Here is a 23,459-nt window from a genome sequence, read left to right on the forward strand (position 1 = left end):
CAGTTGGCACCACAGTAACACAACAAACTGTTAAAAATTGGTTACTTCAAGGACAGCTCTGAGCCAGATGCCCTGTGGCAGCCATCCCAGTGACCCCAAACCAGTACCATTTGCAGGTTCAGTGGCATCAAGCGAGAGCTCACTGGAGGCCAGGGTGGAAGTCTCTCGTGTTTTCTGGTTACAGCTGGTTCTTCTTCAGTGCCAGTGAGGAGTGTGTGTCGGTTAGGAGAAGGCCAGTTGAGGACCTGCAGCCAATCTGTCTGCGCGCTATACACACTGGACCTACACCTGGAGCTATGGTCTGGGATGCGATTCCGTATAACAGTGGGAGCACTCTCGTGGTTATCCCATGCACCCTGACAGCAAATTTGTATGTCATCTCATGATTCGATCTGTTGTGCTACATTCCAGGGGGTGTTTTCTGACAGGATAATGCTTGCCCACATATTGTTGTTGTAGTCCAGCATGTTCTGCAGTGTGTCGATGTGTTGTCTTTGCCTGCTCGATCACGAGATCTCTCCCTAATTGACCACATATGGGACATCATCCAACGGCAACTCGAGCGTCATCCAGAGACGGCATTAACCTTCCGTGTAATGACTGACTAAGTGCAACAGACACGGAACTCCATCTCACAAACTGACATGCAGCACCTGTACACCACGATGCATGCACGCTTGTGTGCTAGCTTTCAACATTCTGGCAGTTACACTAGTTACTAACATACCAGCATTTCATATTTGCAAAGGCTTATCTCGTTCTTACATTAACTTGTGATCTTGTAGTATTAATCACTTAAATATGTTCTCTAGACTACTGTATTCCTGAAATTTCATTACTCTACATTATTATTTGGTGTTGCAGTTACCTTTTCTGTCAGTGTAGATATCTATGGGCTAAGCTCTGTTGTGAACAACATATACTGATTGTACGTTTTATTTACTTTGCAAGGCTTAGTATCATTATTCCTTCTTAGCAATTTAACTGCCTTCAAGTGCAGCAAACGTGTTTCATTACTATGATGTACAGCAATTTGCTCAGCAGGTTATGTAACTCCCTGTAGCCTAAACAACATATTATGCTTTATAGGGTTTAATGTGTTATTATGTATTGTATTAAAATGTGTTATTATGTATTGTATTAAAATGTGTTATTATGTATTGTATTAATTAATTGCAGCATAATATTGTTTACATGTAATTTAAAAAATCATGCCAGTGCTAAGACTCACTCTTTATGTACTATTGTCGACAGGAGCACTTGAGAATGACGTTAAAACCCCAAGATACGTAGCTGTGAGACTGTTATTTCCCAGGAAAAACCTTAGAAAGATATGAGTCCAGTGTCGAATGTTGCATACATTAGAAATCAAGGCACTGCTGTTACATCAGTGCTATACTGGCTTCCTTCGTTCATGCTTTAGTTATGGAACTCAGAGTGGAGAAACGACTATCACTTCCATACTAATCAACTCGTTCCCTCTGTAAAGTATACAGGCGTGTAAAGCCATTATGTATCACAAAAGTTGAGGGCGTGATCTTGCTGTAGTACTGTAACACTGACAGTGTGAAAATGACCAACATTCTGGAATAGATGGACTCTAATGAAGCTGTGTTTTGGGAGATTGTGGAGGATGTAAGACGAAAATAAAGTTCTGCAGTGTAGAAACTTGCAAATTTGTTCCATAAGAGAAAGAGTGATGATGTCTGGAAGAAGTTATATGGTATAGTCCACTCTTCATACATAAAGCATACAATGTTCATTCAGTGCAAACAAAATGGTTGTATTCGAATTAAATAAATTTATAGCACTCTTTGAATTTGTTGTACATTTACATTTGCGCGCGCGCGCCCACACACACACACACACACACACACACACACACACACACACACACACACAGAGAGAGAGAGAGAGAGAGAGAGAGAGAGAGAGAGAGAGAGGAGGGAGGTACAGGGGGGTAGCAGGAGGGGGAGAGGGAGCTGGGAGAGTTTTTAGGATGCTGTTAACTTTATACTGGCTGCAGGGTGAAAGAACTGCAGTAATGCGCAGAATAAACGATATGTGATGTCATTACATTTGATTGTGGTGGCCAGATAGTGAGTGCCCAATGTGTGGGACACTACTTCCAAAGTGATACAAAAAGCACTGGCAGTTTCATGTACCACGTTGCTGAGGGTATACCATAAGTTCATCGATTTGGGAAAGCCACTGTCACCAGTTAAGTCATGCTCAACGGCTTATGATCTGTCGCAATGTAGAGAGATTAGTATGGGCACAGGACACTGCAGTTGGACTGTAAAGTCACCTTAACATAAGAGTTCTGGTACTTGACGGGACTCAGTTTTAGTAGTTTTACAGCTGGAATTGGAATCTCAGTAATGTTTCCAGAAACACTGCACCATGACATGGTATAAGTACATTGTAAACCACATGAGGTTATTCATCCCATTTGCCAACAGGAAGGGCAGTGATGACCTCACAATTTATCACCCTAAAAACACTAATAATAGTAATAATAATAATAACAATAATTGTCATGCCAACAGGGCACCATTCAGATATCAATGAGTGATAAAGGAATTTGCTGTCTTACTGTATACATGTTTGTTCACCTTCAACACCTCACAAGTGAGATATTAACTTGAGGATGATGTGTGACCTATGACTCCCAGATTATTTGAGGAACATAAAAAGAATGTGAGGATGCTTGTGTGGCTGTACAGCTCACCTGATCTGATTTGTACTGAACTCATCTAGGATACAGGTTTTGTTATATGTTATGTATTACCTTTTAAATAAAAATAAGTTTAAGATATTTGTTGACTTACTCCGCATGCATGAATACAATTTCACTTGGAATCTGTGGAAGGTACATTAGCATATTTCTGTTTCTTTGCAAATATTTATTGTGTATTCTTGTTTTTGTGTCATCTTCTACACCCTGAAGAAGCTCCTCACTATGGATCTATTGGAACAAAAAGAACATCTGATCTAATCTGACCTGTGGACTAATTCTAAACATGAGACATTATGTAGCAATAATTCTGTATCTAACTTGGTTGTTGGAGACAAGGTGTAATGATAAAAATAAGGAAAAATTTAACAACTGAATGGCCCACAGAATAGAGTGGAGCAGAGATTGTGGGATATTAAAGCTCACAGTTTACTGTTGAAATGTTTTGGGTTATCCTAAGTGGCCACTGTTTTACAGGGAGGATAACATCAGTGCTAACACAGTGGAGGGTGCATGCTTACATTTTTGTTACCACTGATTTACATACTTTCCATTTGCAGTTTGTTTAATATTTAAGGCGCAGCAGGTTCAATAATTCCTTGTCGAGACACACATGAAGTGAAATGCTATTCAATTTATTATAAAGCCATCATGTCAGCTGATCAGATGCATGGAAGCAGATTATTATCAGAGGAATTCATAGTCTTTCAGATCAGGTTTGTACAAGACTCAAGTCAGATACACTGTCCCCAGCCTTTAATATTGTTAGTATAGTAGAGTAATTTCTTTGGTCAGAGAGAATTGTGATAATGATGTAAAATTTGGTAACTTAATACAGGTGGTTGGCCTTGTTGATGGAACAATCCTCACGTTATATTAACACACTGTACACTCCCCCCAGGGGCTCATGGTTCTTTCACGAGTTCATGCATGGTGCACATGGTGCCCTGAGCTATTGCAGCTCATTCTTCACTCCCTAGCAGCTTCTCCTTTTCCCTGCCCCCTCCCTCCCTATCCCAGCTCCTTCCTCTTTGCCACCTCCTTCCTCTCTGTTGGTGTTCTATGTTATGTCGACCTAGCTATTCCCCTGGTTTCCTGTATTGGTTGCAATTTTGTTCCTTTTGCCGGTTCTTTCACCCTTTTGGCGTTTTGGTTCCCACTTGAGGTTTGACCTCCGCTTCAAAATTTCTTGTTTTTAGTGTGAGCCATATGGGGAAGAACTCCCTCCGTAGCATCTACAGTGTGGATTCCTCTCCCCTCTCCCTTACCCACTGTAGCCTGCCTCCCACCCTGCTAGGTCACCAGCACGTGTAGCCAGTCCGTGTGGTGGGGCTGTTATGTACCCATATGGCTGAGCCCCCCGACAACACAGGGATCGCACTACTGATACCTGAGCTGTTCCCTCCCCATGTATGCCAAGGAGTGGTTGCTTGTCTTCTTGGAGCATCAGAACTCCCAGCAATGGCTGCTGTGCCAGACGGCCTTTGCTGTGGCTGGGTGGCACCCATGGAGAGAGCCCCTGGTCACTGTGGGTGGTACCAGGGCAGATGCTTGATGCATGAAGCGTATCAAGCTGCAAAAATCTGGCCATTCTCACATGGCTGTCTCCTCAAATGGTGAAGGGTCCTTAAATGCTGTCTCGTATGACCTGGCAGCCTTCCCTTCCCTGGCTACCCCATGGGAGGAGGGCGAGGCTCACCGTCTTGGGCTGAAACCTTTTCCCCGTTACCTTGTCTGTACTAGGACAGATGGAGACACATTCACCGCCACAAAGCCATTGTTTTTCGTAGAAAATATTGAGGACAAGTTTGGTGAAGTGGAGTCTATTAGTAAGATGTGTTCGGGCTCCCTGTTGATCAAAGCTTCTTCTGCCGCCCAATCTGCAGCTCTTCATGCCTGTGATCGTCTTGGCAATGTCCCAGTGTCTATCACTCCTCACCAATCTCTGAATATGGTCCAGGGAGTCATTTTTCATAGGGACCTCACCCTGCAAACTAATGAGGAACTCTGGGCTAATCTGGGGTGGCATGGCAATCATTTTGTTCGAAGTGTGCAGAAGGGTCACAAAGACAACTGCGCTGATACTGGCGCCTTCATCCTGGCTTTTGAGGGGGTACCCTCCCAGAGAACATAAAGGTTATGTGCTACAGATGTAACGTGAAGCCGTACATCCCTCCACCGATGCCGTGCTTTCGGTGCTTGCATTTTGGGCATATGTCTTCCTGCTGTACGGCGGACCCTTTGTGTGGTGACTGTGGCCACCCTGTCCATGAGGGAACCCTTTGTGTTCCTCTGCCTGTGTGTGTTAATTGTGATGACCGCCATTCCCCTGTCTCACCGGATTGCCTGGCTTACAAGAGAGAAAAAGAAGATACAAGAATTTAAGTCCCTGGATCGCCTGTCTTACACTGAGGCTTGCTACAAGTATGAGAGACTCCACCTGCTGTCACTATCTTCAACTTTTGCCTCTGTTACTTCCTCCTCCTCCTCCTCCTCCTCCTCCTCCTCCTCCTCCTGCTCCTCACCCTGGCCCCACCTCACTCTCCCCTCCACCTCCCATGCTGTTCCCACCACCTCCCATTAGGCAGTCGCGGCCCCCCCCCCCCCGTCCGAAGAAGTGCCCCATTTCTTTTGCATCTTCCGGTGATCGGGCTCCCACCTGAAAACCCTCTCCACGGTGTCTCTCAGGCCAGAAGACTGTTATCACCACTCAGCCACAAGGCACACCATCTGTGGGCCCCAAGGTCGCCCGCTCTCTTTTAGTTCCCGATCTTGCAGATGCTTGCACTCCCCCTGTGTCCTTTCCTCCTCCACCTCAGAAAGAGAAGAAGAAGAAGAAGAAGAAGAAACGTAAATCCCAAGAGAAGGTGCCTCCGGTGCCCCTGGAGGTGCCAACTCCCCTCTCGCAACCTGAGTCTGACATCTTATTTGTGGATGTTACCCTATCCTTGTCGGTGACAACTTGACAACTACTGACCAAGTGACCTGACCTCCTTCATGCCTACCTTGGACTCACGCCACACGATCATCCAGTGGAACTGCAATGGCCACTATCGTCACCTACCAGAAATGCAACATCTTGTCTCCTCTTTTTCTGCGTTCTCTCTTGTTCTCCAAGAAACGCATTTCCGTGACGACCACTCTCCCACTTTACGTGGTTATCGGGAGTTCTGGCCCTGGGATAGCATCTGGTGAGGTCTGCACTTTGGCTTGCTCCGATGTCCTTAGTGATTTGATCCCCCTATGTACCACCTTGGAAGTATAGTGGTTAGAGTGCAAACGACTCCAGCAATCACCATTTGCAAATTCCACCTCCGTCCAGGTAGGTCACTTGCTTATGTTGCATTATCTACCTTACTTCAGCAACTCCCGCCCCTGTTTCTCCTCCTTGGGGATTTCAGTGGCCACCATCCACTGTGGGAGAGTGTTACATCAATGGCTCGGGGTATCCTAATCGACCAACTTATCACGGACTTCGATTTGTCTCTCCTCGACAACGGTTCTCCTACCCACTTCAGTGCCCAAAGAGCTCTGTGCACTGATCCATTGGTCCTTGCAGAACACCTTGCGACACACTTTGTGATGGCATCGTTGTCCGTTTCCTATCTTCCAGCCTTTCTGCAGCATAAACCCAGAGTTGAACAGACCCCCCCTCCATTTCATCCAGCACATGTTGAGCCCTACAATGCGCCTTTCACTGAATGGGAATTGGTGCAGGCTCTTAGCTCTTCACGAGACACAGCCACAGGGCCAGACTCCATTCACAATCAGATGATTCGACACTTGGACGTTCCCCAGAGGCAACAGCTCCTCAGGGTCTTTTCATTCACAATGGCGAGGCAGTATCGTTATCCCTGTCCTTAAGACCGGGAAAATCCCAACGTCTCTTGACAGCTACCACCCCATTAGCCTTACAAATGTGCTTTGTAAACTTCTTGAAAGGATGGTCAACTCCAGATTATGTTGGGTACTCAAATCTTGGGGCCTTTTCTTCTGGTCAGAGCGATCTCCAACTGACCATTTACTCCGATTGGAATCAGCCACCCGACAGGCTTTTACTCGCCGTCGGCACCTTGTCGCAGTGATCTTTAGACTTACATAAGGCGTATGACACGGCTTGGTGCCATCACATTTTAGGTACTCTCCATGTTTCGAGCTTCCGTGGTCCCCTTCCAATTTTTATCCACAAGTTTTTATCTTACTGGCTCTTCCGGGTTAGAGTTGGCACTTCACTGAGCACCCCTCAGATTCAGGAGAATAGTACCCTACAGTGTTCTGTGCTAAGTGTCACGCTCTTCCTCATTGCCATAAATGGGCTTGTGACCTCTGTTGACCTCCTGGTTACCCCAATGTTGTACGTTGAAGATTTTTGCATCTGGTGCAGCTCCCACACGCTGGCGTCTGCTGAGTGCCAGCTCCAGGACCCTTCCGACAGGCCTTTACGTGCGCCACCACCCATGGCTTCCAGTTTTCCTCCTCCAAAACGCGGGTTATGCATTTTTGTCGTCGACCCACAGTACACCCTGATCCAGAACTTTATTTAGGCAACTAGCTCCTTGATGTTGGAACACAGTCCAGTTTCTTGGGCCTTATTTTTGATAACAAGCTGACATGGCTGCCCCACATTCATCACCTAAAGACTATGTGCATGCGGAAGCTTAATGCTCTCCGCCTCCTGGCCCACACATCTTGGGGGTGCAGACAGCTCCACTCTTCTCAATCGTTACCATGCTCTGGTATTGTCCAGACTCGATTATGGTAGTCAGGTTTATGGCTCAGCAGCTCCATCCATTTTGAAACTCCTTGACCCTGTTCATCATTGTGGGGTGTGTCTGGCTGTTGGTGGCTTTCGCACTAGTCCTGTTGATAGTCTCCTCACAGAAGCAGGGATTCCCCCTCTACACATCCAACAGAGCCAACTCCTTGTTTCTTACGTAGTCGCCATTCGCCAATTCTCTGTGCACTTTGCCAATGAGGGATGTCTCCCTCCTAACACCTGCCCACGGGTGGGATTGCCGGTTGGCATGCATCTCACTAAACTCTGTTGGGATCTGTGTCTTTCCTCCTGTACCCTCCCTTGGATGATGCCTAGACCACAGATTAGGACTGCTCTCTTCCAGGGTCCCAAGGTCTCTGTTGCTCCTATGCTTTACCAGTGTCTTGTATGTGCCATCCTTGCAGAGTTCCATGGTGCCACGATCCTTTACACTGATGGTTCTAAGACTACTGATAAGGTGGGATATGCTTTCACATCTCCTACCAGCTTTGAGCACCATTTGTTGCCAGGATCTTTTAGTGTATTTACAGCAGAGCTTCTAGCCATTTACAGGGCCCTCCTCTTTGTTTCTCAGGCCTCTCTCCATTGTGTTTTAATTTGTTGCGACTCCATGAGCAGCCTTCAGGCTATTGATCGATGCTACTCTCTTCACCCCTTGGTCTCTGCATCCATGACCTTCTCTCTGCCCTTGAGCGTGCCACCTATTCAGTCGTCTTTCTCTGGGTCCCGAGTCATGTGGGAATCCCAAGGAATGAATTGGCTGACCATTTGGCTAGAGAAGCGGATACTTACTCCCCTTTTCCTTTCACGATTCCAGCTGCGGATATGCAGATCTATGTCAAATCTCTCTTTGCTTAACAGTGGAATCCCATATGGAGCACTACTGCTCATAGTAATAAACTCCACACAATCAATGAGTCTGCTGCAGTTTGGGGCACTTCTTACCACCACTCTCGGAAGGAGTCCACTGTTTTAGGTTGTTAACGCATTGGCCATACCCGGCTCACCCATTGTTTCCTCCTACATAGCGACTCACCCCCACAATGCGGTTGTGGTGCCAGACTGAGGATATCTCACATATTGGTGGCATGTCCCCTTCTTTCGACCCTTTGTACTAAGTATAGTCTTCCTCCTTCCTTAAATTTAATATTAGTGGACAATTAACAGATAGTAGACCTGGTCCTCAGTTTCCTTTCGCCTTGGAGCAGAGGCGGGTTGATTGGGACTCCTTTTGCAGTCTTTACAGTCTGTGACCCCATGACTGCCTCCTCCCTCCTCCACCCCCCTCTTTTCTAGTTTTTAGATTTGGTCTCACCTTTTATGCTTATACTGTGTGTGTTTAACCTTTTGCCTTACAATTTAAGTTCCGTTAGCATGAGCCGTAAGTGGCTGCGAGGTACGGATGCGCCTTAAGATTCCCGGTGCTTACACACGCTAAGGCTGCGGTGCACTATGTCTGGAAGTATGTATATGAGATACCAGTAATGTGACATTTCTAGAGGTATCATAAATAATGATGATTAGTTGCCCATTGGAAACGAAACATTCATTGTCTCAAATGCAACGATATATTCAGATGTTTTATTTCCCTTTATAAGCAAACATACATTGATGAAATACATCTTAATAATAATATTCACAACAATGCAATGATCTAAGACTGTATAATATTTTGTTCGAAACATTCTGGGACCAGTTACGTTAGTACGTTGGCAAACATATTTTCAAATGCAACATCTTTACAATGACATGTACACGAATTTAATAGTCTTTGATTGTATGATATCGTTCAAAACAATCTGGCAAATGTAATGCAACCCTGGACTTTTTGCATTCCCACTTTGTTTCGCTGCATTGTTTATGCTTTCTACACACTACACAAGGTCTCGCAGGATTTACTTTTGATGGTGTTGGATCAATATGTTTGGGAAAATGTGCCCAATGTAGCGCATACAGTCTTTGTGGTATGTTGCCGGATGCTAATCGTCCCTTCCGATTATAGTCCGGTAAAGGTGTAGTTTTCAACAATGATTCTGCAATGTGAATCCTATATTCTGTGTAGCTCTGGTGTTTGCCACAATGTATTTTGCAATACAAAATGTAACTGTTAAATAAAGCAAAATCAAATAGGTAAAAGAATATCTTACAGTATCCTTTCATACTTTTCTCGTCACAGGGAAGCATGCGAGCGTCTGATGTTGGCGATCAATTCCAATCATGCCTCTATTGCCTTTACGACACATTTTGGTTACCACGACGCATTGCGGAGAGGTGTGTCTGTGGCAATGATTTCTGCTGTTGAATGTTTTGTGGAAAGCATGTAAACGTCTCGTTTATCTTTCCATTTTAGTGCCAATATTCCATTACAACTCCACACTGTATATTCTCCCTTCTTTAACTTTGCCTTCAGGAAGTCTGTGGGCATATTTTTTCTGTTTGAGCGCACTGTTCCAATCACATTAGTTTTATTGGTGAGGAGCGTTTTGAAAAGTTTCGGTGAAGAAAACCGGTTATCTAAATATAGACTATGCCCTTTGTGTAATACCGACTGTGATAGTTCTAGAACTACACTTTCAGAGGCACTACCACTAGCATCACGTTTGTCACTACCCGTGTATATCTTTAAATCGTAGCAGTATCCTGAACTTGACTCACACAATTTATAAATTTTAATACCAAACCTCGCTCATTTTGATGGGTTAAATTGTTTGGAGGATAAGCGCCCCTTAAATTTCGTTAATGATTCAGCAATGGCTATATTCTCTTGCATTGTGTACACTTCATAAATTTTTGGTTAAACATATCTATGACTGGCCTTAGTTTGTACAGCTTACCTGTGTTGTTGGCTAAACTGTTATTCGCTAGATGCAGAAATCTACTTATGTGCAGAAATCTCCTGAATGGCATCGTCTTCCTAAAGATTGGCGTTTCTATAACGGCCCTCCTAGACCAATTCATCTGAATCAATGGTTTCCTTACTTCAGCAATGATTATACATAGCGCAATGTATATTTTTATTTCATTACAGCCGATAGGAGACCAGTTTTGGTCTATTTTTCATCTCTTCTGTTCATTGTTCATTGCGTCTCGTGCATATCTATTCGTCTCAGTTACAGTGTTTTCCCAAAGTGTACTATTAAATATTACATAGAAAATGTCTAATTCTCTTGTGCTTGTACTCACTTGCTGTAAAGCTGCTTCCTTTATTCGGGGAATTTCCATATACGTCCAGATTGTTGGTTCATTGTCTTCCTTTTGCCACATCCACGACTCTGATTGTGGCTGGTAGGTTTACTCTTCTTCGTCAGTATCATCTTCAGTCACCAGCCGCTTACACCGTTTTTGTACAGGAGGTAAAGCGTCGCTACCACTGTCACTGCTGCTGTCAAAATATCCTGCAAAATCATTGTTGGCTATGCAACCACATGTCTCCCTTTCCTCGTGAACACATTTGCTACACGTCGGAAACATTGTGAAAGTATTTTTGTAATGTCGGCAGGTCCGAATGCGGTGAAGAACACTTCGTGTATGCAGCCTGTACTCAATCAGCTCCGCTACGTGTCAGAGATGTTTTGCTTACATTTGGCGCGGCTGACCTACGACGTCTGTCACACGATATGCGCTTGTTCGGCGTGGTAAACGTACCACGACTCTGATACGTCTAGTTGATGTTTGGCCAGGTCAGCATGCTACATCTCTCGCACAACATTGTAAGCTAAGGGGTTAATGTTCATTCTTTTATAATTTGACTCCTCTGACTGACTGTTTCTTATGTAATCCCCTTTGGAATCGCGGGACTGATGACCTCGCCGTTTGGTCCCATACTCTCTCAATTAATCAATCAATCATCAACACGCTGTACACTGATTTTTCAAAATAAGTTCTGTTCCTAAGTTGCAGGTGAGATATTAGAGTTATCCATTTGATTTCTTCAAATATTCCTCTTATGTTTGTTTTAAGAATAAGTTTGTTGTGTTTACTGGTGAGTTTCATGTGACTCTCAAGGCTCTGGAGTTCTTGAGACATAAGGGAAAGGAATTGTTTGCCTGATCAGCTTCCCTCAGTATCCTTAAAAAAATTTAAAAAGTGCTACCTCACCAATGGAAGTTTGTATCATTCCACTTGGCACTATGGCACATTGTGATCCAGAGAAACAAGAAAGCACATTTTGGAGTCGATGAGGTCTATGAGGAATGTAGTGAGACACAATCTGCCATTACACAGCTAATCCCCTTCCCCTCACCCCAAAGCAGCATTGTTTTGCCAAGTTGAAGAATAATTCAGATAAGAGAGTTGATAGTTGTGAGGACAAGAAGCTGCATTTGTTAAAACCAGCTTTATGACTGCAGCGTCATCTACATCTACATACGTACATACATCATACATACATACATACTCTGCAAGCCCCCATACGGTGCGTTTTGGTGGTATCCTGTACCACTATTAGTCATTTCCTTTCCTGTTCCACTCGCAAATAGAGCGAGGGAAAAATGACTGTCTGTATGTCTCTATATGAGCCCTAATTTCTCATATCTTAACCTCATGGTCTTTATGTGTAATGTATGTTGGTAGCAGTAGAATCGTTTGGCAGTCAGCTTCAAATGCTGGTTCACTAAATTTTCTCAATAGTGTTTCTTGAAAGAATGTTGCTTTCCCTCCAGGGATTCCCATTTGAGTTCCCAAAGCATCTCTATAATACTTATGTGTTGTTCAAACCTACCAATAACAAATATAACAGCCTGGCTCTGAATTGCTTTGATGACTTACTTCGATTTGACCTGGTATAGATCCCAAACACTTGATCAATTATATTTGAATCATTTATGTACATATAGAGCAGCAGCAGTCCTATGACATATCCCTGGGACAGTCCTGGCGATACCTTGTTTCTGATGAATACTCGCCATTGAGGACAACACATTGGGTTCAATTACTTAAGAATTCTTCAAGCCACTTACCTATCTGTGAACTTATTCCATATGCTTGTATCTTCGTTAACAGCCTGCAATAGTGCACCGTGTCAAATGATTTCTAGAAATCTAGGAATATGGAATCTGCCTGTTGCCCTTCATCCATAGTTCTCAGTACATCATGTGAGAAAAGGGTATGCTGAGTTTCACGCAAGCGATGGATTCTAAAACCATGTGTATTCGTGGACATAAGCTTCCCAAGTTTATTATATTTGAACTGAGAATGTGTTCAAGGATTCTGAAGCAAACTGAAGTTAGGGGTTTATAGGTCCGTTATTTTACCCTTGCTATATACTGAAATCACCTGTGCTTGTTCGTCACTTGGGACTTTGTGCTGGGCAAGAGATTCACAATAAATGCAGCTGTGTAAGGGGCCAATGCAGTATAGTACTCTTCGTGAAACCAAATTGGGATTCCATCCAGACCTGGTGGCTTATTTGTTTCCAGATCTTTGATGTTCCTCTATGCCAGGGTGCTTATTACTATGCTGTCCATACAGGAGTCTGTCCGATGGTCAAATGATGGTATATTTCCACAATTCTGTGTGATCGATTACTTGAACTTGAAATTTAACAGTTTGGTTTTCATTTTGCTATCTTCAACTACCACACCACACTGGTTCAGTAAGGGACTAAATAGAAAGAAGCCTTAGATATGCTAAGCAATTTTACATAGGACCAGAATTTTTTTGGCTTCTCTGCCAGATTCTTTGCTAAGATGTGATGGTTCTAGTCATTATATGCTTTGCACATGGATCTTTTGACAGATGCGTGCCATCATTTGGGCGTCCTCTTGTAAACTGAGAGTGCAGCAGTCTCTGCTTCCTCATTATCTTCCGAATTTTGTTGCTAAACGTCGGAGGATATTTTCTATCTGTTATCCAATTATAAGGCACATAACTTTCCAGACCATGATTTACAGTCTGCTTAAACTTTGCCCATAATTCCTCTATATCCGTCTTACTGGAACTATGTGATGTCAGTTCACTGTCTAAAGTGAGGTGCTAACAACTGCCTGTCTGCTCTGTCAAGCAGAAACACTCTCCTGGCCTCATTGACTGATTTATGAACTATTTGTAGCTACGAGGTCAGAGAAATTCTCATTGCGTGTGGGCTATCAAGCTAGCTGCTCAAGCACATTTTGAGACCCCTTTCCCCTCCCCTCCCCTTTCCCAACCCCTCCCCTTTCCCAACCCCTCCCCTTTCCCCTCCCCTCCCCTTTCCCAACCCCTCCCCTTTCCCAACCCCTCCCCTTTCCCCTCCCCTCCCCTTTCCCCTCCCCTCCCCTTTCCTTTCCACTCCCCTCCTATTTCCCCTCCTATTTCCCCTCCCATCCCTCCCCTTTCCCCTCCCCTTTCCCCTCCCCTTCCCCTCCCCTTCCCCCCTTTCCCCACCCCTTCCCCTCCCCCTCCCCTCCCCTTTCCCCTCCCCTTCCCCTCCCCCTCCCCTCCCCTTTCCCCTCCCCTTTCCCCTCCCCTTTCCCCTCCCCTTTCCCCTCCCCTCCCCTTTCCCCTCCCCTCCCCTTCCCTTCCCCCTCCCCTTCCCTTCCCCCTCCCCTTCCCTTCCCCCTCCCCTTCCCTTCCCCCTCCCCTCACCATTCCCCTCCCCTTCCCCTTCCCCTCCCCTTCCCCTTCCCCTCCCCTTCCCCTTCCCCTCCCCTTCCCTTTCCCCTCCCTTCCCCTCCCCTTTCCCCTCCCCTTTCCCCTCCCCTTTCCCCTCCCCTCCCCTTCCCTTCCCCCTCCCCTCCCCTTCCCCTCCCCCTCCCCTCCCCTTCCCCTCCCCTTTCCCCTCCCCTTTCCCCTCCCCTTTCCCCTCCCCTCCCCTTCCCTTCCCCCTCCCCTCCCCTTCCCCTCCCCCACCCCTCCCCTTCCCCTCCCCTTTCCCCTCCCCTTTCCCCTCCCCTTTCCCCTCCCCTTTCCCCTCCCCTCCCCTTCCCTTCCCCCTCCCCTTCCCTTCCCCCTCCCCTCACCATTCCCCTCCCCTTCCCCTTCCCCTCCCCTTCCCTTTCCCCTCCCCTTCCCTTTCCCCTCCCTTCCCCTCCCCCTTTCCCTCCCCACCCCCACCCCTTTTCCCTCCACTTTCCCTTTTCTCTCCCCTTCCCTTTCCCCTTCCCTTTCCCCTCCCTTCCCCTCCCCCTTTCCCTCCCCACCCCACCCCACCCCTTTTCCCTCCCCTTTCCCCTTTTCTCTCCCCTTCCCGTTTTCCCTCCCCTTTCCCCTTTTCCCTCCCCTCACCTTTTCCCTCACCTTTCCCCTCACCTTTTCCCTCCCATTACCACTCACCTTTTCCCTCCCCTTACCCTTCTCCCTCCCTCCTCCCCCCTTCTCCCTTCTCCCTCCCTTCTCCCTCCCTTCTACCTCCCCCTCCCCCTCCCCCTCCCCCTCCCCGCCCCCCTCCCCCTCCCCGTCCACTTCCCCGTCCACTTCCCCGTCCACTTCCCCGTCCCCTTCCCCGTCCCCTTCCCCGTCCCCTTCCCCGTCCCCTTCCCCGTCCCCTTCCCCGTCCCCCTCCCCTTCCCCCTCCCCTTCCCCCTCCCCGTCCCCCTCCCCTTCCCCCTCCCCTTCCCCCTCCCCTTCCCCCTCCCCTTCCCCCTCCCCTTCCACCTCCCCTTCGCCCTCCCCTTCGCCCTCCCCTGCGCCCTCCCCTTCGCCCTCCCCACTCCCTCCCCACTCCCTCTACCTCTCCCCCCCCTCTCCCCCCTCTCCCCCTCCCCTCTCCCCATCCCCACTCCCCCTCCCCACTCCCCCTCCCCACTCCCCCTCCCCACTCTCCCTCCCCACTCCCCCTCCCCCCTCCCCTCCCCCCTCCCCTCTCCCTGCCCTCACCCTGCCCTCACCCTGCCCTCACCCTGCCCTCACCCTGCCCTCACCCTGCCCTCACCCTGCCCTCCCCCTCCCCTGCCCCCCTCTCCCCTCACCCTGCCCTCCCTTTCCCCGCCCCTCCCCTTACCCTCCCTCTCCCCGCCCCTCCCCGCCCCTCCCCCTACCCTCCGCCCCCTCCCCCTCCCTTCCCCCTACCCTCTGCCCCCTCCCCCTCCCTTCCATTTCCCCTCCCCTCCGGCCCCTCCCCTCCTGTCCCTTTCCCCTCCCCTCCCTCACCCCTCCCATCTCTCCTGCCTCCACTCCCTCTCCCCTCCCCAACCCCTCCCCTCCCCCTCCCCTCCCCCTCCCCTCCCCCTCCACTCCCCATCCTCTCCCCTCCCCATCCCCTCCCCCTCCACGTCCCCTCCCCTCCACGTCCCCTCCCCTCCACGTCCCCTCCCCTCACTCCCCCTCCCCCCACTCCTGCTCCCATCCCCCTCCTCTCCCCTCCCTTCCCCCTCCCCTTCCTTCCCCCTCACCCTCCCCCTCCCCCTCCCCTTCCCTCCCCCTCACCTTTACCCCTCCCCTTCCCTCCTCCTCACCCTTATCTGTCCCTTTCTCTCCCCTTCCCTTCCCCCTCCCCCTTCCCTTCCCCCTCCCCCTTCCCCTCCCCTTCCCTACCACTCCCCCTCCCCTCCCCCTTCCCCTCCCCTTCCCTACCACTCCCCCTCCCCTCCCCCTCCCCCTCCCCCTCCCCTCCCCCTCCCCTCCCCCTCCCTCTTTCCCCTCCGGTTTCCTCCCCCTTTCCCCTCCCCTTCCCCCTCCCCCTCCCCTTCCCCCTCCCCTCCCCTTCCCCTTCCCCCTCCCCTCCCCTTCCCCATCCCCCTCCCCTTCCCCTTCCCCTCCCCTCCCCTACCCCCTCCCCTTCCCCTCCCCTCCCCTACCCCCTCCCCTTCCCCTCCCCTACCCCTCCCCTCCCCTACCCCTCCCCTCCCCTTCCCCCTCCCCTTCCCTTCCCCTCCCCTTCCCCATCCCCTCCCCTTCCCCCTCCCCTTCCCCTCCCACTTCCCTTGCCCCTCTTTCCCCCCTCCCCTTCCCACTCCCACTCCCTTTCCCTTCCCCCTTCCCTTCCCCCTCCCCTCCCTCTCCCCTCCCCCTTCCCTCCCCCTTCCCTTCCCCCTCCCATCCCCTCCCCCTTCCCTCCCCCTTCCCTTCCCCCTCCCATCCCCCACCCCTCCCCTTCCCTTCCCCCTCCCCTTCCCCTCCCTCCCCCCTCCCCTTCCCCCTCCCCTCCCCCCTCCCCCTCCCCTCCCCCTCCCCTTCCCCCTCCCCTCCCCCCTCCCTCCCCCTCCCCCTCCCCTCCCCCTTCCCTTCCCCCTCCCCTCCCCCTCCCCCCTCCCCTCCCCCTCCCTACCCCCTCCCCTCCCCCTCCGCTCCCCCTTCCCTTCCCTCTCCCCTCCCCTTCCCTTCTCCCTCCCCTTTCCCCTCCCCTCCCTTCCCCTCCCCCCTCCGTCTCCCCCTCTATGAATCCATAGTCATCCTAATCTGTACTCTGTAGGTTAAAGTCGCCTGTGACCAATATTGCATGATCTGGGTATTTATGTACTACTGACGGTAGACTTACTTTGAATTTCTTTAGAACTATCACAATGGAGTGGGTTGTCTAGTAAAAACATACAGCAATTAACTTGGATTCACCTACACGTGTTATATGTTACCAGATAACTTCACTGTCACATTCAACTTCTACCTCAATAGAGATAATATTTCTGTCATTTGCAATGAGCACATCCTCTCCTATGGCATCTAATCTGTCTTTCTGATATATGTTTTATGACTCGCTAAATATCTCAGACTTTTCCATCTCAGGTGTCAGCCAGCCTTTAGTCCCAAGAATAATTTGAGAGTGAGAACTTTCCTGGAGGGTAGTAAATTTGGGAACTTTATTATGAATACTTTGACAGCTTACTGATAAAATTTTAAAATTTTACAAAGTGTCTATATTCTGAATGCCACCTGCCTTCCCTCACTGTGTATAGACTGAAGAGTGTTCATTAGAGCACTTCAACTATCGTCTAGCCTAAAAAACCCTCACGTGAACTCCACAAGTACTCTGCTACTCCAGTAGCGTGCCTGTAACCTATCAAGGGGAGTCCTATAAATCTCCGAACAATAACCCAGGTCTAGAAATCTGCATCCAAGTCAGTCACAGAGCCGACGAAGCATTTGGTTGAGACACTCCACTCGGCTCCAAACGAGAGGACCCCGATCAGCTCTCAGAACAATACTGCCAATTGTGAGCTCTGCTTGCATGCCATGCATTAGGGCAGCAGTCTTCACCACGTCTGCCAGCTGTCTGTATAAACTGAGGATGGTATTGGAACCTATGCGACAGACATCATGGATACCAATGTGAGTCACAGCTTACAAATGACTGCACCCTGCATGCTCAGTAACCACGGACAAAGCTGTTTCCTCATCTCAGATGAGGCCTCCTGGCACACATACCAAGTGCATGTTGGCTTCTTTCTAGCTGTGAATGCTGTATGCCTACGGGGCTCCATAACGTGCCTACCTAACGATGGAGTTACCGGTAACTAGTAAACATGCCCCCCCCCCGCCCCCCCCTCGCCTCCCTGTGTGCCTGGTGAGACCCTACTGAGGGAACGGCCCCATGCTTACTCAAGAGTGTGAATGGGCGAGGCCAGGCAACGAGACTCCACGTTAGACCTCTGCCTTCAGCGATGTGAATGTGTTACCACCCGCCATTCGCCCTGCTGTGAGGACAGATCCACCACATCTGGTGCACTAGGAGGTGCCTCAGAAACAGGGTCTGTGGGCTGAATAAGCAATGCTTGAGATGTCCCATGCGATGTGCCAGATTCTCCGCCACTACTACACCTCGACGCAGCAATGTGAAGATGACTGACCGTAGCCAAAAGCTAATTCAGCTGTTCGTGAACTGCAGCCATCTCCTCCTGTACATATCCTAACTGTCCTAGTGAGACTAACTGAAGAAGTAAACTACAAAAGCAGACAGGATCCTAGATATGCAACTTACTACCATCTTGATGTGTCATCAATGGATGCTGATGTGTTAATGAGCTATCTAGCTGGCTGTTCAGTGAGCAACTACTGCCATACAGAGTGAATGAATTTTCACCTACAAAAACGAGAGATTAAACCTCTTAAATAGAAAAACGCACACAAAATTTAATAAATAGATTATGAAGAAAACAAACAATACTTAACTTGCAGCTCTCTAGATGTGTATCAGGTGAGAGCTGGAGCCTTCTGACGGGTTGAAGTCATTGTGACCTGTGCCCAAATTGGCTGTTGTCCACTTAGGTGTAGCTTCATATGGGAATGAGAGGATCCTCCTGGAAAGTGATGCTCTCATTGTACTATTACTGTACACCATATTTTAACAGGGTGTGCATTATAGTCCAGTGAGAGGCATTTGTTAAGTGCGAACCTCACCTATATTTTAGATTAAAATTTTATCATTATGTGATGCTTTTTAAAACTGTTCACTCTTAACTCATACCCAAGCTTCTGCCAGCCACCAGTTGTAGCGGCACCACCATTTAGCATAGGGGAAGTCAGTTTTGTGCGATATTCGGAGCACGAGTTACAGCCAGGTGCAGGCCGGATTGCAGTAAGGTACGCATACGAACAGTTGGGAAGGCAGATAGAGGCCACAGGGGTGTAGAACTGCCAGAGAGGGCGTACACAGCAGTTTCCATGGTGCAAGTCACAGGCAGAAGATGGCCACTGGCCAACCTAAGTGTTACGCATACGTGATGTGAAGCGATGCACTTGGCAAAACAAAGGCGCACAGCCGAGTACAAATAGGTGCCGTTTTCTAACGAGATTCATGTAAGTGTGGCAGCTCTCCTGGACGGCGGGGCGTGTCACACCGCCGGGCTACATGCAGCAACAGATGGGGCGCCAGCGTCCCAGTCCACAGTGGGTCGTTGGTTCAACCCTCTGAGGCCGGTGCGGGGTCTATACAGTTCCTGGTAGAGCAGTGCGGAGTCAACATGGAAAGTGGCTGCTGAGTCTACTGCTGGCGCAGCCATCTTGACATCATCGGAACTCAGCGGGCCGGCCAAGGCTGGCACGACACTGCATTGCATTGCACAGGCTGCTGGGGTGCTTTCTCAGCATTGCACGGCCGTCTGACACAGACCGAGGTGAACGGAGCACTGTAGTGGAAACAAATAAATCGTTTGGAAACTTCTCGCCGAGTTTTAATACGGCACCTCGAGACACCCATCCATCACACAGTTACATATACCCACTATAACAGTTTGGTTCTGTTCTCTTTTATTGGATATTATGTACACTTTTATTCTAATGTTTCAGCGTGGGCAGTGTACGTCTCACTGCTAGAAATGATGTTGATTTGTGTGATATTTGATATGTATGGTTGCATTTTCCTGTAACTTGTAACAGAAATGAAGCCATTTGTGGTCTAACTGATAAGGACAATCTCATGAATAAAGGTGTAGCAGTTTTGAAGTAAACATCTACATTACTTTTTAAGAGGATTATGTATGTAAATTTGAAGATTAGCTCCGTTTGTGTTTTTAAATGACATAATGTGTTATTAACCATCTTCACACGTAAAATTGTCTACCACACTGGGACTCAAATCCAAAATCCAAAACACTGCCTTTCACAGGCAATACTGTCACTGACAGCTATCTATGGGCACCATTATGTCCCTGTGTAGCTCAGTTGGTGAGAGCGTTTATCACAAAAGGCAAACTTCTGTGTTTGAATCCTTGTCTGACACACAGTTTTAATCTTACCTATAGAGTGAAAAACTCATTCTGGTGAGAAAATGGTTCAAAATGGCTCTAAGCACTATGGGACTTAAATTCTGAGGTCATCAGTCCCCTAGACTTAGAACTACTTAAACCTAACTAACCTAAGGACATCACACACATTCGTGCCTGAGGCAGGATTTGAACCTGCGACCGTAGCAGCCGTGTGTTTCTGGACTGAAACGCCTAGAACCGCTTGACCAAGGCGTACAGCATTTTGGTGACATGTCATCTAAAATAAGTGCTGTTACCTGTAGTTCTGTCATACTACTTTAAGAAAGGGATGATTTTAATTCCATTCCCTACATGGGAATTCTCTCAAACAGATTTGTGGATTTAATGCTAAACTTCAGAACTGAGTGCAAGCTGCAATCTTATAACTTCGCCTGACCCATGAATAGTAATACATATGAACCTTCTTGGCAGATTAAAACTGTGTGCCCGACCGAGACTCGAACTCGGGACCTTTGCCTTTCGCGGGCAAGTGCTCTACCATCTGAGCTACCGAAGCATGACTCACGCCCAGTACTCACAGCTTTACTTCTGCCAGTATCTCGTCTCCTACCTTCCAAACTATACAGAAGCTCTTCTGCGAACCTTGCAGAACTAGCACTCCTGAAAGAAAGGATATAGTGGAGACATGGCTTAGCCACAGCCTGGGGGATGTTTCCAGAATGAGATTTTCACTCTGCAGCGGAGTGTGTGCTGATATGAAACTTCCTGGCAGATTAAAACTGTGTGCCGGACCGAGACTCGAACTCGGGACCTTTGCCTTTCGCGGGCAAGTGCTCTACCATCTGAGCTACTGAAGCACGACTCACGCCCGGTACTCACAGCTTTACTTCTGCCGCGAAAGGCAAAGGTCCCGAGTTCGAGTCTCGGTCGGGCACACAGTTTTAATCTGCCAGGAAGTTTCATATCAGCGCACACTCCGCTGCAGAGTGAAAATATCATTCTGGAGTAATACATATGAAAAAGGCACTCATTAATTTAAAGGATACTCCTGACCTATAAAGATAATTTATGGATTGCCTATTACTATGGTTGGGGATACATGTAGTGTTAACGAAACATTTTTTAACTCGTCTGGAAAGGTAGTCATCTTATTTGAGACTAGGACTCTGCTCCATACTGCTGTTTGTTTATTTCTAGCATGGTTTTTTTGTACCTCTTTATCGTAATCACCTTGAATCATTTATGTTTGGCATATTTGAGTTTGCATATGTATGAATGGACTGTAGTAATATGTAAATTAGTTTAAATAATAAACTGTGCACATATTAGATTGTTAATAAAGATGATTGTGCCATATAGAACCCAATTTAGCTGGTTTCTGTTACTAGCCATTGTTTCTACACCTCATTCTTCAGACACAGTTCTTTTTCTTTCCCACAGAACAAACCTTTTTGAAATAAAAACAGTCAAGCTGTAATGTGTATCATACTTTAATAAAAAATAGTGAGTGTTGGTTTAGTATGTAAATTAGTGTTGTTCATATCAGTGTTGATCCATAATTTTATTTCCGTAAAACTAGAATCATACAATCTTATGTTTTATGCTAGGCGCTGATGTTAATAACTAAAAATAAACCATAAAATATACATGAATTCTTCCTTTATTCTTGAAAACATTGCAGTAATTAAATATGTGTTTATATTTTAAAGGTTTATGGTTTTTCAGATATTTGGGACATTCTGTTTAAAGTACTAGGATTGTTTTTATATCTTAAGAAGCTGCTGTATATTGTGATTTATTTCTTAATCAAAATTAATTTCATAATACTTGTTTTTGTCACAGAGGATATTAAAAAACAGATGCTTTCAGCATCTGTTCTCAAAGAACTTGACCATGTCTTGACAAGTCTACCGGCATTGATTGTGACTGGACAAACTTGTAAAGCAAAAGTGCAACTTGTTAATGCTCTTTTGGGTGAACCTCTCCTGCCTTTCTGCAGCAACTTATGGAGGTGGATTTTGGTACGGTATGGTCATAGCAAACGAGCATACACAACTTCATTGCCAGAATCAAATAATGCAGAAAGGCAAGAGCTCAGAAGTGGATGGTTATCTGTACCTGAAAACTATTTTAAAAAACCAGAAAATGAAAAGGTAAGCATCCCATATCTGGGGACTTTGCGTACATACATAATTGTTTCCTTGTCACCTTATTGCTTTCCTGCTGTTTGATCACCCTTTGAAACATCCAGCACTGTACAACTTAAATCCATCCAGTAGAGAAAAAAATATTAACATGTGAGGTGTGGTGTTAATACATTATCTAATCAAGAGTATCTAGATACCCTAATGTAATGAAGAATTGACCACTAGATCTCATAGTATGCAGACCTGCCAGTATGAAAGGAGGCTGGGGGAGTATTGTATTGCCAGTAGAAAAGCAGTAACAGCAGAATGAGTCAATCAGGAGACCTTGGTGACTTTAAAAATGGACTAATCATTGGATGTCATCGGAGTAACTGGTTCATCAGGGACATTTAAACCTTTCTAAAACTGTCAACTATTGGTGATGTGACAGTGAAGTGAAAACATGAACAATCACAGCTAAACCAAGACCAGGCAGACCTCATCTACTGATACACAGGGTCCGTTGAGCATTACGGAGGGTGGTTGTAGAAAATCACATGAAAACTGTGTACAGAATCACTTAAGAGTTCCTAAGTGCTACCTGCAGTCCAGTTAACACAATGACTCATTATAAGGAGTTAAAAAGAATGAAGCACCATGGTCAAAAAGCTCCTCAAAACCCACACATTTCTGTTGTCAGTGCTTAAGTGATGCTTGAGGTAGTGTAAAGATCAGTACTACTCTACATTGAACGACCGAAAATGAGTGCTTTGGAGTGATGAATCACGCCATACTCTGTGGCAATCACATGGGACGGTGTGGGTTTGGCGAATGCCTGGAGAATGTTACCTGCCATCAAGTGTAGAAGGTGGGGGTGTAATTTAACAATACGGGGGTACTTTTCATGGTTAGGATGTGGTCCTTGTGTTGCGCTGGTGAAAATGCTAAATGCTGAAAGATATGAATACCTTGTACTGCATTGTGTACTGTGTTCAGTACAGGAACAGTTCAGAGACGATGATATTACCAGCATGACAGTGCTCCCTGGTATAAAGTGGCATTTGTGAGGCAATGATTTGGGGACAGTAACATTCCTGAAATGGACTGGCCTGCCCAGAGCCATTGCCCAAACTCAGTAGAACATCTTTAGGATGACTTGGAACTTTGACTTCTCTGGTTTTGGTTCTTGAGGTGGAGCGGGGTGGATCAATGGTTACCACACTCTACTTGCATTTGGGAGGATGAAAATTCAATTTTGCATC

At 47.2% G+C, this 23,459-nt stretch overlaps 1 protein-coding gene across 1 annotated transcript in view; it reads left to right on the top strand.

Annotated features, from left to right (window-relative positions):
* The window catches only part of LOC126248974 (dual serine/threonine and tyrosine protein kinase-like), a 317,035-nt gene that overhangs the window by 58,554 nt on the left and 235,022 nt on the right, over window positions 1-23,459 (top strand). The window contains exon 3 of the mRNA XM_049950529.1: window positions 21,914-22,224. Coding sequence (XP_049806486.1) covers window positions 21,914-22,224 — 311 coding nt within the window. The remainder of the gene's footprint in view (window positions 1-21,913; window positions 22,225-23,459) is intronic.

The sequence above is a fragment of the Schistocerca nitens genome, chromosome 3, assembly GCF_023898315.1.
Source record: "Schistocerca nitens isolate TAMUIC-IGC-003100 chromosome 3, iqSchNite1.1, whole genome shotgun sequence".
Taxonomy (NCBI): domain Eukaryota; kingdom Metazoa; phylum Arthropoda; class Insecta; order Orthoptera; family Acrididae; genus Schistocerca; species Schistocerca nitens.